This window comes from Canis lupus, chromosome 19, assembly GCF_003254725.2.
Source record: "Canis lupus dingo isolate Sandy chromosome 19, ASM325472v2, whole genome shotgun sequence".
NCBI lineage: Eukaryota > Metazoa > Chordata > Mammalia > Carnivora > Canidae > Canis > Canis lupus.
The window spans coordinates 34,388,918-34,401,813 of record NC_064261.1 but is presented as its reverse complement, the minus strand read 5'-3'; the positions used below and the strand labels follow the sequence as shown (position 1 = coordinate 34,401,813).

At 32.0% G+C, this 12,896-nt stretch overlaps 1 protein-coding gene and 1 long non-coding RNA gene across 8 annotated transcripts in view; one reads left to right on the top strand and one right to left on the bottom strand.

Annotated features, from left to right (window-relative positions):
• LOC112648411 (uncharacterized) overlaps positions 1-12,896 on the bottom strand; it is a 160,747-nt gene that overhangs the window by 61,526 nt on the left and 86,325 nt on the right. The window lies entirely within an intron of this gene.
• DPP10 (dipeptidyl peptidase like 10) overlaps positions 1-12,896 on the top strand; it is a 1,271,598-nt gene that overhangs the window by 1,180,906 nt on the left and 77,796 nt on the right. For all 4 annotated transcript variants that reach the window (XM_025429711.3, XM_025429705.3, XM_025429721.3 and 1 more), the window contains one exon: positions 6,970-7,093. In XM_025429711.3, the coding sequence (XP_025285496.1) occupies positions 6,970-7,093 (124 nt within the window). The remainder of the gene's footprint in view (positions 1-6,969; positions 7,094-12,896) is intronic.

Here is a 12,896-nt window from a genome sequence, read left to right as displayed (position 1 = left end):
GACATGAGCTTGGATAACTCACTCTACCTCTCTCTGGATCTGAGTAACCTCACCTTAAAGTAATAATTTTTTATTTTCATCAGTCTTTTGAAATCTTTGAAATGGAAGTCAACTTTACTACAGCCAGCTTTCTGTGTAAGAAAGAGTAGTGATTCTGGACCTTGATTTTATAACCCAAGAGGTTGCAGTGGATTCACCACGTAGATATAGTAATGTCACCAAACACAAAAATTCTTAAAGACAGAATCGGTTGTCATTTATTGGGTTATAAGTTAAGTATATATCTGTAATATTTGAATTACAGTATCATAAAGTTAGTAATCCATGGCAAAAAGTTATCACATCTCTTTAAATATAAATCGAGAGTATACAGAATAATATACAAGATTCCACTAAGAATGAGGAAGAATCTTGTAGAGAAAAATCTCTTAAATGTAATTCAAGGATGTTGGTTTAGTGATGAACTTGGTCTACAATTTGGGTAGAGTCACGTAATACCTTATATATACAATGCACCAAACAACTTTGCCTTTTCTGCCTCAGGGTCTCATGTAAGTACCACCTGTAGCATGTGAAATGTACCAAAATGTATGATTTTTTATTGAAAAACTCAAGATCAAAGTTTACTTCAAAACTGATATTTTTAAATATTCCCTTGGTTCAGTTATATAGAAATCATTCCTTACTCATTTGTTTCTGGTAGAAAGTTTCAGTCCAAGTCACAGAGATAAGAAATGAATTTTAGATCATCTGCATTTAGTCACTCTGTCCATAAGTATTACTTGGATGAGCTCAGAAACATGCAAACATGAATAAAATAGATACATCCATGGTGTGAATCAAAGAAAGTTTCCTTCATCTAGCTGCACATAAGATGGAAACCCAACTTTTAATTTTTTTCCTTGATTTTGTTTTAGGATTAACATCTCTAATATTTTATACTTAATGCTTTAGGCATATAGAAATTAACTAGAAAACTATTGTGCCTTCCTAGTTAGAGATTTTAAGAGCTTAAAAATTTAAAAAGATTATACACTCAAGAAGGGTAAATGAAATGCAGTTAATTAAGGGGCTATTAACAAAAATGTGAGTAGAATGAAGGAAACTCACAGAGGATGGGAAAGAAACTTTGAGTCTACAATAGGGGAAAGCTATCACTGTCCTCAGGACTGAAGGAATGCGGTGCAGGCTCAATTATGAATCCTGAAGAGGCCTGTACCTGAAGAACAGGATGGACCAGGAGGACCTGTCCACAGATTGAGCAATTCAGTCATTGCCGAACCACACCCTAGTTAGGAAGTGAGTCCTGGGAATTAATACCCCAAACTCTCTCTCCTCTTAAACTTGGAGTTCCAACAGAAGCATTCTACTGGCAAAGCAGCCTCACGGTGGCGGCCAGCCTCTGGAAACTACAAGGAGAGAGTTGGAGAATGGACCTGGCAAATGGAGAATATTCCATACAAATAATTTAAGAATAATATTGGCAGAAGTATATCATACTTTATGCAAGTGTTGGAGATATCCACACCAGCACACAGTGATTTTTCTGAAGACATGTGAGAAGTGTTTTCTCTCCCTGACAGTCTGTCTTTTCCTGTGTGTAGTGTCTTTCTGTCTCTCTGTTTCTATACAGACACACACACACAAACACACTCATACACAAACACATACACACATCTATGATTCATCTAACTAGTGCATGTGCTTCTCCTGCAAACCTGCCTCATTTTCTCATGTGCACTGCGAGTCATTTAAATAATGGTGTTTTAACTAGTTGCATTAGTATATGGTGGACCTGGAGTTTACCCATGGTGACTAACACCCATTTCCCTTTCTAACTTATTTTCCTTTTTCTTCTCCTAATTTACTTTACCATGTTATTCTTAAATCTTTCTAAAGTAACTCAAATTCTTTTTTTTATTTTAAAAAATTAAATCTATTAAATATGTAAGTTAAATTTTTGATACCAATATCAGTAGCAGTATTCTCCTATTTATTAGTGACAATACTCCTACAAATTCCAAGAAAGAGAAACCATATTTTATTTTTTTAATGCATAAGTATAAACATGCATTAATTACTTATTAGCAACATAATTTCCCATGCCTTATTAAGACAAATGTCCTCTCCTTTTTTTGGAGTTTGTGTTGTGTTTATAGCTACTCATACATTTGAGATTCTATTTTATACCATTAGATTCTACCTAATGAATAATTCATTCTGGAATAATTTACTTTTACTCATCTTTTGTATGTTATTTAAGCATATACCATATTTTATATTATCTTCAGATATACATAATGGCAATTAATAATAATATTCTAATACTCTTTGCAGTTATAACCTATCTTTTTTTCCTTTTTGATCCTTCCTTTTTTCTACTAAACTTGAACTTCATATGTGACCATCTCTAAGCCTTTTTTCTCATAAAAGCACCATTGTGACAATAACTGTTATTAAATGTATATGTGCACACCTAAGTAGGTAGGAAGATTTAGAAAATACATAGAAAGATGGTCTCTTGGGACTTAAAGTATATTAGAAACTGTGTTCTTTGACTCCCACTCCAAAGATCAAGAATTTTTTAGAATTTAAAGATGTTAAGTCATCTGGTCTGCTGATTATTTGGTTGATTTGATTTTAACAACTCAAGTGTGTAAGTTATTATATGTCTTGGAGAAATATGTCTGCAAGATAAAATCAGCATTCAGTAGACATTCCCTAACACCAGATACTTAAACTCTAGTCAAAGATTGTGAAATAAATTTCAATTCATTTATATTGGTTTAAAAAGAATTTAGAAGAATACCGTAACTTGGAGAAAAGTATAATTTCTTTTCTTTTTTCCTTCTCCTATACTCCATTTTTTTTTTAAAAAAAAAAGTATATTTGTGATTCATCTTTAGCTGAAGATCCTTTATCAAGCAAATTCAGATCATGAATGCAACTTTTCTTCAATAGTGATTCAGCTCATACTCTTTATTTATTGTCTGTGTTGATTCTTCAGAATGTAGCACAATAGGAACTTAGATAATGCGCTTTCCTGAACATTTTAGACCCATTTGGGAGTTAGATGATTCATCTATCTCATCTTAAGAGGAAGGAACATTTTGTAAATTTTTACACTGTGTGTTTAAGGTATTACAATCATTCTGTATCATTATTGGACCATATAATTAAGATTTTAAAAATATATATTTAAGTTCTGGTGGAAAGATTTTTTTCCCACCCAGAGCCACCAGGCGCCCTCTAGGTGGAAAGATTTTTTTATAGTAATGAAATGTAGATTTTTCTACAGGCTAGGCAGTTGTCACATTGTTCTGAGGAAGTGATTATCCTTTATATTCAGATATCTCCAGACTGAAGAGGAAAGGTAATATTTTGTCTTTGGCTTTTCCTTACTCTGTGCCTTTGACATTATTTTATTTACTTGAAATCTTTCTTTAGTAGTCCACTCTTTGTGACTCATTATTCTTAGCATGTATCACCGATGAGACATTGTCATATTACCTGTCACCTGGGCTTGATAGCACCGTATTATCACTGAAGTATGCCTAGTTTATATCTTCCTCTTTGCCAAAGAATATTCCTGTCTTACAAAAAAATCAAATTAAGAAAATGTTCTATGTTCATGGAAATGTCCTAAATGACCCTTCTTACAAGTAATTCATTGTTATGAACAGAGATCTTTGAACTAGGTATGAGTTGGTCATTCATGCCATTACAAGATAGTTATCAGTTGAGATCCTGGATTATCTGGAAGAGAGTGAGCTTGGTGCAACTATATGTATACAAAGAGCAGTGATTGGACAGAAAGCCAGTGAAAATACAGGTGTGACTTCTAACATAGTACCTGTCTGCTGATGATGCTGGGGCCTCCATTCCACATACCCTTGTGAATAATTAGATCTTCTGTGCCAGACCACCTAGCTAATAGAAAGTCTTTCTTGACTTGAGTTTAATACCTCTAACCTGCTTGTCTGTCTCTGTGGCTCAAGAAGATGAGTTCCTTGAAGATTTTCTGGGTAATCCAGAGCCATGGAGACTAGGAACAAGCAGGAACTAGACCAGTTATAATATAAGGAGGGGACACTTCTCCTAGTACTGGTCATGGTATACCAGATCTAATGTGTTCATGAAATGGAGCTCCAGGAGGACAGCCACATCAGCAAAAGACAGGCCAAGGAGTGTGATTTCCAGGTAAGGGCCCTTACCTACTCCCTCATTCGGAGGAAGCTGCTTACTTATGAGCAAACTGAGTAGAGGTATACCTAGAATCCTGGGATAAGGAAAGAAAGAATACTGACTGTATCTTACCTCTTAAGTGCCAGGCTCTATTTTAACTTTCATTTTAGATAATCTCAATACATTATCATGGAAATTTTAGTAGCTTGAAATTACCCCTGAAAAATCTTATAAATTCAATTTTGGAGAGAACTCCCATCTTTCAGATTATAAATAAGGTATATACTAAGTTCACATCACACTAAATTCTGATTATAGGCATTAGATATGTTATAACCACAATGTTTAATCAAAGAGAAAGATAAGTGGTATAACTATGAATTTATTGTTTTAACTTAATTTTACCCCTAAATTAGCATTCCCTTTAAAAAAATCACTTAATCACCAGATTTACACTGGTTGAATTTTGTTTTTCTAATATGAAATCCTTTTTTAAAAGTTAAGATTTTCCATCATGGATAATAAATATGTGTCAATGTCTATAAAGACATTATAAGGAGGATGCTCTTGCAACATTATATTTGAGGGCTACTTTGAAAGGGAAAATACTCAAGATGAATATTTAAATTAGTTTTATGGTTGCAGTTGTTATTAGAAATTATTCATGTTGGTTGTCATCTCATTTGACACGATATGGAATATTACTCGCTTTAACTAATTAAGATAAATTCCTAATTGGGTTTGAAAATTTATGTATACCAGTTCTACCTAGATTTTCCTGTGAATATAACCTCCTTGATTTTGCAGTCTTTGGTCAGTTGTTTTCAATAACCAAATTATTTTTTACTTCAATTTTAAACAACATTTACACTAGTTAATCAGAAATATATATTGTCAGAGTTTAGCATTTCCTTTCCTGATTATAGTATCCATTAATATTTTCTTCCATGCTAAATTCTGTAGATAAATCCATTAAGATTAACACCTATCTTTCCTTTTATAATAGTCACATTGCTGAACATCATAATGCATGCAAAATAAATCAATTTAAACAAAAACAGTAAAAATGAACAGGATACCATTCTTTGAAGAATCACAAAGCCCATGCATTTGACCAAATTAATCCTAAACCAGTTGCATATTTGTTTCAAAGTTGCCTTTGTTAACTATTTAGGGAACTTCATGTTATGATTTCACTGAAATTCTTGGCATTTTCAAGTGAGACTTAGCTGGTTTTGAAAGCTGCCAGATGTCTTGAAGAGGTTGTTGAAGAAATTACGTAGGCTTCACTGTATGCTAAGTTTTGCTTGCCTTCTCCTGACATCTTTGCTTTGATGGGTTAACCAGTTTTCTGGTGGAAGCAGTAGAAATGTTAGAAGTGTAAGATTCATGTAGCTAAATGTCTAACCCACATGTGTCTAAGGATAGGTGATTTGTATCACAAAGCTTTTCTCCCATACATGATTTTTTCTAAGCCCCACAAAAACTGGGTGAATTTTTTAAAAGATTTTATTTATTTATTTATTTATTTATTTATTTATTTATTTATTTGGAGTGGGGAGAGGCAGGGGAAGAGAATCTAAGCAGACTCCCCACTGAGCATAGAGCCTGATAGAGGGCTGAATCTCCCATCTCAAGAGATCATGACCTGAGTGGAAACCAATAGTCAAATGCTTAACTGACTGAGCCACCCAGGTGCCCCTGGGTGGATTAATTTTAAGACAGTGCTCACAGATGGCACTTTAAATCATCTCATCTACTCTGAAACTGGGCAAATTTGTTGGAAGTTTTTTTTTTTTTTTTCTTTTTATCATAAATTGTATTCAATGTTGACCATTGTGTTTTGTCTGTGTGGGTTGAGGGTTTTTGAGATAGTATGTAAATTTCCAATCACAGAATCTATAATGAAAGAAATATAACTAACTATAGGAAAAAATACAAGCTTTCCCAATCTACAAATAGTCTAAAATCATAGGCTTACTAATTAATATCCTCACTATATTAAAAATTCTATAGTCTCTCATCTCCTCACTTTAATACCTCATTTGTTTTAAACTATTTCAAATAAATATTTTAAAAATTAATATATGTGTATATATGTGTTATATATGTGTGTGCATATATACATATGCATGTGTCTGTGTGTGTGTATATGTATGTATAATGAATAGGATTGGGACTGGCCCTTGGCTCACACCTGAGAAAGACCACACACACAAAATAAATAAATGAAAACTAATGACTTTGTCATGCAAGTCCCATCAGTAAAGTGAAATAACATGAAAATCGTGCATAAGAAATATTAAATAAAGAATAAGTTTTGCCTTTTAATTGATTAGTGGTTTTATTTTTTATAAAAATAGAATGTAGTTTAAAAATTTATGCTTATTGCACATATTAGTGCTAATCAATAGAAAGTTTTAAAAAATTATTCATAAATGTCTATCATCTTGATTATTTTTATTTTTCTCAAGATCTCCTTTCAAAAACATAATAAAAATAAAGATCTCCTTTCTAGGATATCATTCATTTTCATATTTATTCTCAAATTTTCTGTAGATTTGTATGTGTATGTATATATACATGTGTTTACATACACACATATTTGTATTTATATATGTGAGTATTTGGAATAGCAGATATGCATGTATAAATAGAAATTAATATGATTTTTCATCCTCAAAGTGTTTCACTTATCCTTGTATATAAAATAGCAATTGTTTATTATTGGTACTCTATAGGTTCTCTGCTGTAAATGTAAATATTTTTTTGTTTCCAAACTAGAGAATATTATATCACTATGGTTAAATGGGTAAGCAATACCAAGACGGTGGTCAGATGGTTAAACCGGCCTCAGAACATCTCCATCCTCACTGTCTGTGAGACTACCACTGGTGCTTGCAGTAGAGTAAGTATACTTTTCTTTATGCTTAAAATGAAGTAGTTTATGCTATTCTCTGAGGGATATCAGGCAATCCATTGTACAAAGACCAATATTTAATTTCCAGAGGTAGTTGGGAGTCATTCTATTAGAAGAATATACTATAATCCATAAATTATCCAAACTTTGAAGTGAGAAATATGGATGATAAGCAAAAGAGAACTATAAAAAATGAATTCTTGTATAGTATAAAAGAGAGTCTAAGCTCCATTACTTTAATCCTGAAATATGTCTTTGGCCTTGGTTAACTTGTGAATGTGGAATGTTTTTCCTATCTTTTTGAAACATATTCCAAAACTTCAATTTTTTTGGTAGTTCAGATTAGTCTTCTAAAATAATGGACAGTGTCTCCGTTTTTAACTTAAATAAGAAGAGTAAAAAAGAAAAACTGGTCCTTGAACCACTGTGTTTTGAAAGTAGGTTGTATTTCTATTTCTACAATCCGTTTTTATAAACTCTGCAATAAATACTATATGTGTAATTTTTTTTTAAAGTTCTTAACAGAAGGTATACTGTAATCAGTTTGAATTGTTGCACTGTATGCCTGTATTGGTACTTAGTAAACTATTCTCAATTATTTAGCAACAGAATTTTCAAACTTCTGTTTCTGGACAGGATAGAGTAAATGTTGCCAGCCTAGCATCACTGCTGTAGTCAACTATAAAACTATACAAAATGTATTAAAAAACTACTCTCAGATATTGGACAATAGCAGGATCAGGGCATAAATAGTAAAATAATGTAAATATGTAAGATAAGCCTAACTTCCTGTAGGGAACATGCTGATATGTAGAGTGCAAGCTAATGGAGTCCTAGAAAAGCACAGTGGTATCACTGATCCAAGGAGGCAGAGGGAATCAGTTTGAGGCTATTGTGATGGGTGAAATTTGCAGGACAAGTACCACAAGATCTGGAGCTATAGAGAGAAGAGCTCTGGCAATCTATGTAAAGGACCTCTTAAGGCTTTAGCTCAGTGCATAAGCCTGCAAGTACAGGATATGCTTCACAGGGAGAGAAGCAAATATAGAACCTGCAGGTTGCACAATGCTTGGAGACTTTGGAGTACCAAACAACAAAAATAGAGAGCTCTCACTGAAAAACCCTTTGCATTTTTCAACTCACAGCCCAGAAAGAAAAATGCATTAGAAATAAGGCTGTTCTATACTCTTTACAATAAACTTTTATATTAAATTTCAAAAGGATCAAGTACATGCCTATAAATTAGCTGTCTTCCTAGAACAAAGTTTACTCTTTTAAATGGAGAATTAAAATTTAAAATATCAATTACACAATCAAAACATACTATATGTAGAAAAACAGAAAATATAACCTGCCCCCCCAAATGGTTATAAAAGCAGACTTACACAGAATAGAGATATTAGAAATAACCAATATAGAATTTTCTAAAGGTGATTGAAAGATATTTGGCAAATTAAAGGGTGGCCCTAATTAATAAATAGATGAGAGATTTGAGTAGAGAAATAAACTTTAAAATACAGAACAATGGAATTTCAGGAACTAAAATGAACAGTATCTGATATGAAAATGTCTGGACAATGTCCAGACAATAATGTCCAAACACAAATTGGACATTGTTGTAGTCAGGGAAATAAAAAAAATTCAAACTGAAGTCCTGAGGGGGAGGAAAAACCTGGAAAAAAAAAAAAAAAGGAACAAAGCCTCAGTTACATATGGAATAATTTGAGCTGATATATATGTAGGATGTAATACACACAGAAGGCAAGGTTTGAAATATTGGAGCAGGAAAGAAAAATTAAGAAACAATGACTTAATATATCCCAAATTTGAAGAAAAACCATTAACCTATATATCTAAGAAGTTAGCAAATCCCAAACAGGATAAAAACAATGAAAATAAGCAGACACATAATATTCAAAGTATTGAAAACCAAAGACTAAGAGAAAAACTTTAAAACAGCCTGAGAGAAAACATGTTACATATGGGGGAATAGAATGATGAAAATAATTGCCTCTATCTTATTGGAAATGATATAAGCCAGGGAGCAATAGGATACATTTTTTAAAGACTCAAAGAAAAACAATGTAAACCAGAAGTCTATATCCTATGAAAGTATCTTTCAAAAATGAAGACTGACATTTTCAGATAAATAAGAGCTAATTCAGCACAAGTATATCTGCATAAATACCATGAAATGAAGTTATTCAGTCTGAAAGAAATAGCATCAGATGAAGACTCAAATCTAAATAAAGAAAAGAAAGGTACCCAAAATGGTAAATATGTGAGTAAAATAAAATAAAAATATCTTTTAGTTTTTGTTTTTTTCTAGAGGTAATGGATAACCTAAGTAAGTTAAAAGTCAACCATGCACAGTAAAAGAAACAGTCAACAATAAAAAAAAAAAAAGAAAAGAAAAAAGAAAGAGAGAAAGAAACAGTCAATGAATTGAAAAGCTACCCTGTGGAATGGAAGAACATTTTGCAAATCATGCATCTGATAAGGGGTTCATATATAAAATATATAAATAACTCATACAACTCAGTAGCAAAATAAAACAAAAACAAACAAAACAAACCAAAACCCCAGTGATCTAATTTAAATATGGGCAAAGGATCTGAATAGACATTTTTCCATAGAAGATAATAAAATAGCCAACAGGTATATGAAAAGGTGCTCAGCATCACTAATCATTAGGGAAATGCAAATCAAAACTGCAGTTGTTTATTGCCTCATGCCTGTTAGCATGGCTAGTGTCAAAAAGACCAGAGATAAATGCTGGTGAGGAACTAGAGCAAAGGGAACCCTGTGCACTGTGTTAAGAATGTTATGTCAGTATAGTCACTGTAGAAAAAAGTAGGACAGATCCTCAGGAAATTGAAAATAAAATATAATACAGCAATTCAGATTCTGGATATGTATCTAAAGGAAGTGAAATCACTATCCCAGGATATATCTGCAAGCCCATGTTCATTGCAGCATTACTTACAATAGCCAAGATGGGGGTAGAAAGCAAGTGTCCATCCACGGGTGGATGGAAAAAGAAAATGTCACAAATATATGCACACACGCAGGTACACACACAAATGCTATTCAGCCATAATAAAGAAAGAAATCCTGCTATTTGTAACAACAGAGGAGGGACCTTGAGGGCATTTATTCTGAGTGAACTAGGTTAGAGAACAAATACTGTATGATCTCACTTATATGTGGAATTAGAAAAAGAAAGATTAGACTTTGTTTGCCAGAGGTGACATGATGGTAAAGGTAAGGAAGCTGTGTGAAGGTGATTAAAAGGTACAAAGTTCTAGTTGTAAGATAAGTAAGTTCTGGGAATGTAATATACACCATGAGGACTATGGTTAACAATACTTCATTTATGTTTGAAAGTTGCTAAGAGAATAAACCTTAAAAGTTCTCATCATAAGGGAAAAAAAAATGTAGTTATATGGGATAGTGGATGTTAACTAATGATATACATTCTCACTGTGCTATGCAAACTTTATTAGACACTCTAACCAGAATAACTTGGCAAGGAATAAATATCATAATGATTCGCGAGGAATAAATAAAATTCTCTTCATTATTGCATAAATAAAAAGTAGGAAATCTACAAAAAACACAAATCCAAGAGTGGGTCACAATTCACAAGTCAGTGTACCAACCTAAATTGTTTAATTTCTTGATTTCGATCATTTTACTGTAAAAAAAAAAAAAACCATGTACACAGGATACTGTCATTTTCTTAAGAAATGCTTATTGAATTATTTCGAGGTAAATGGATATAATACCTAAAAATTTCTATCAGATTATTTAGAAATAAGTTATATTTCTAACTTCTAATTAATTTTGAAAAAAAATACTTTTGCCTTCCTTTCAAATGGTTTAGAAACAGTAGAGGGATATAATAATAAACAAATGGAGCAAAATATAAATAAATGAGTAATATGTCTAGAGGATATGCAGATGTTTCTTGAACCAGTCTTTAACTTCTCTGTAAGTTCGAACTTTTTTCAAAATAAAGAGTTGAGAAGCAACAAAATGTGTTTCTATATATTCATAATATGACAATGGAAAATAAAAATGCCACTAAAAATTTTAAGACATTAAATACGTAAGGATAAATTTAACAAATAGTGTGCAAAATCCCCATATTGAAAACTACAACATTTTTGAAAGACATTAAGGAAGACCTAAATAAATAGAAGCTCTATGCTGGAATTGAAAAGCTGGATATTACAGATGGCATTCTACTCAAAGTGAACTGTAGTTTCAATACAATACAAATTCCTAGAAGATTAATCAATTGATCGATTGATTGATTCATCCGGTAGAAAAGACAAGCTGGTTCTAAATGTATATGGAAATGCTAAAGATCTGATGAGCTATACAATCTTGTAGAAAAGCAAAAAATGTTGGAAGTTGCATTACTGGATTTCAAGAATAACTAGAAAGCAACAGAAACTGAAAGATTGTAATGGAGGCAGAAGAACACACAAATAGATCAACCAAACTAATAGAGTTTCTAGAAATAGATCCATACTTATCAAGTGATTTTTAACAGAGGTGCGAAGACAATCCAAATGGGGGAAAATGATGCTGGACCAATCAAGAACCAAATGAAAAGTACAATGGTATCTGGCACCTATCACATACCATATTCTAAAATTAATTTGAGATAAATTGCAGTCCTAAATCTAAGAGATGATACTGTCAATCTTCTAGACAAAAATATGGGATATGACTTTGTTATACTGAATAGGCAAAAGGTCATTAATCATAAAAGAAAAAATAGTACATTAGACATCATCAAAATTAGAAACTTCTCATCAAAAGCACCATTAAGAAGTAGCTAACTGCAGAGTGGGGGAAATATTTTGCAAAATGTGTATCTGACAAAGAAATGTATACATCTCAATAATGAAAAGACAAAGCAATAAAAAGATCAAAAACTGTAAACAGAAATGCATAAGGAAGTAATAAATTGATGAAAAAGTATTCAACATTATTAGACATTAGGAAAATATAGATTAACTCATGATTAGATAATACTACATACCATTACAATGACTAAAATTAAAACAAAAAGGTGACAACATTAATTATTGATGAGGATGTAGAAAATTGCAGTTCTTACTCTTCATGAGTAGAAGTGTAAAATGATACAGCTACTTTAAAAATGTTTTTGCAGTAAAGTTAAACATACACATAAAAACATTATAGCTTACGTATGTATATATAATATATGTTATATATGTATGTAGATATATAGATAGATGTATAAATATAGATATATATATATATATATAGTCCATACTTCAGTAACTCCATTCCTAGATATTTGGACAAGAGAAAAAAAAAACTGTCCAACGAGGCTTTGTTAAAAAAAAATTTTTTTAGAGAAGCTTTATTTACAGTAGCTAAAAACTGGAAACTAATTATCTATTAACAAGGAATTAATAAACAGAATGAGCCATATCTATACAACAGAATTCTGCTCAGCAATTGAAAAAGAAACAATACTGATAAATGCCCAGCAATATAAGTGCATCTCAAAAACAGTGTGAAAGAAGTCCCACTCAAAAAAGTACATAATACATAATTTCAATTATCTGAACTTCTAAAATAGGCAAGACTAATCTATGGGGAAAGAGTTCAGAAGAGTGACTGCCTTTTTGGAACCTCTGGGAAGGGGCATGAGAGAAGATGTGAAAGTGTGAAGATCTTATATCTTGATGGCCTGTGAATATATCTGTTAAAACTCATCACAAACACTTTAGAGCTATCCATATCA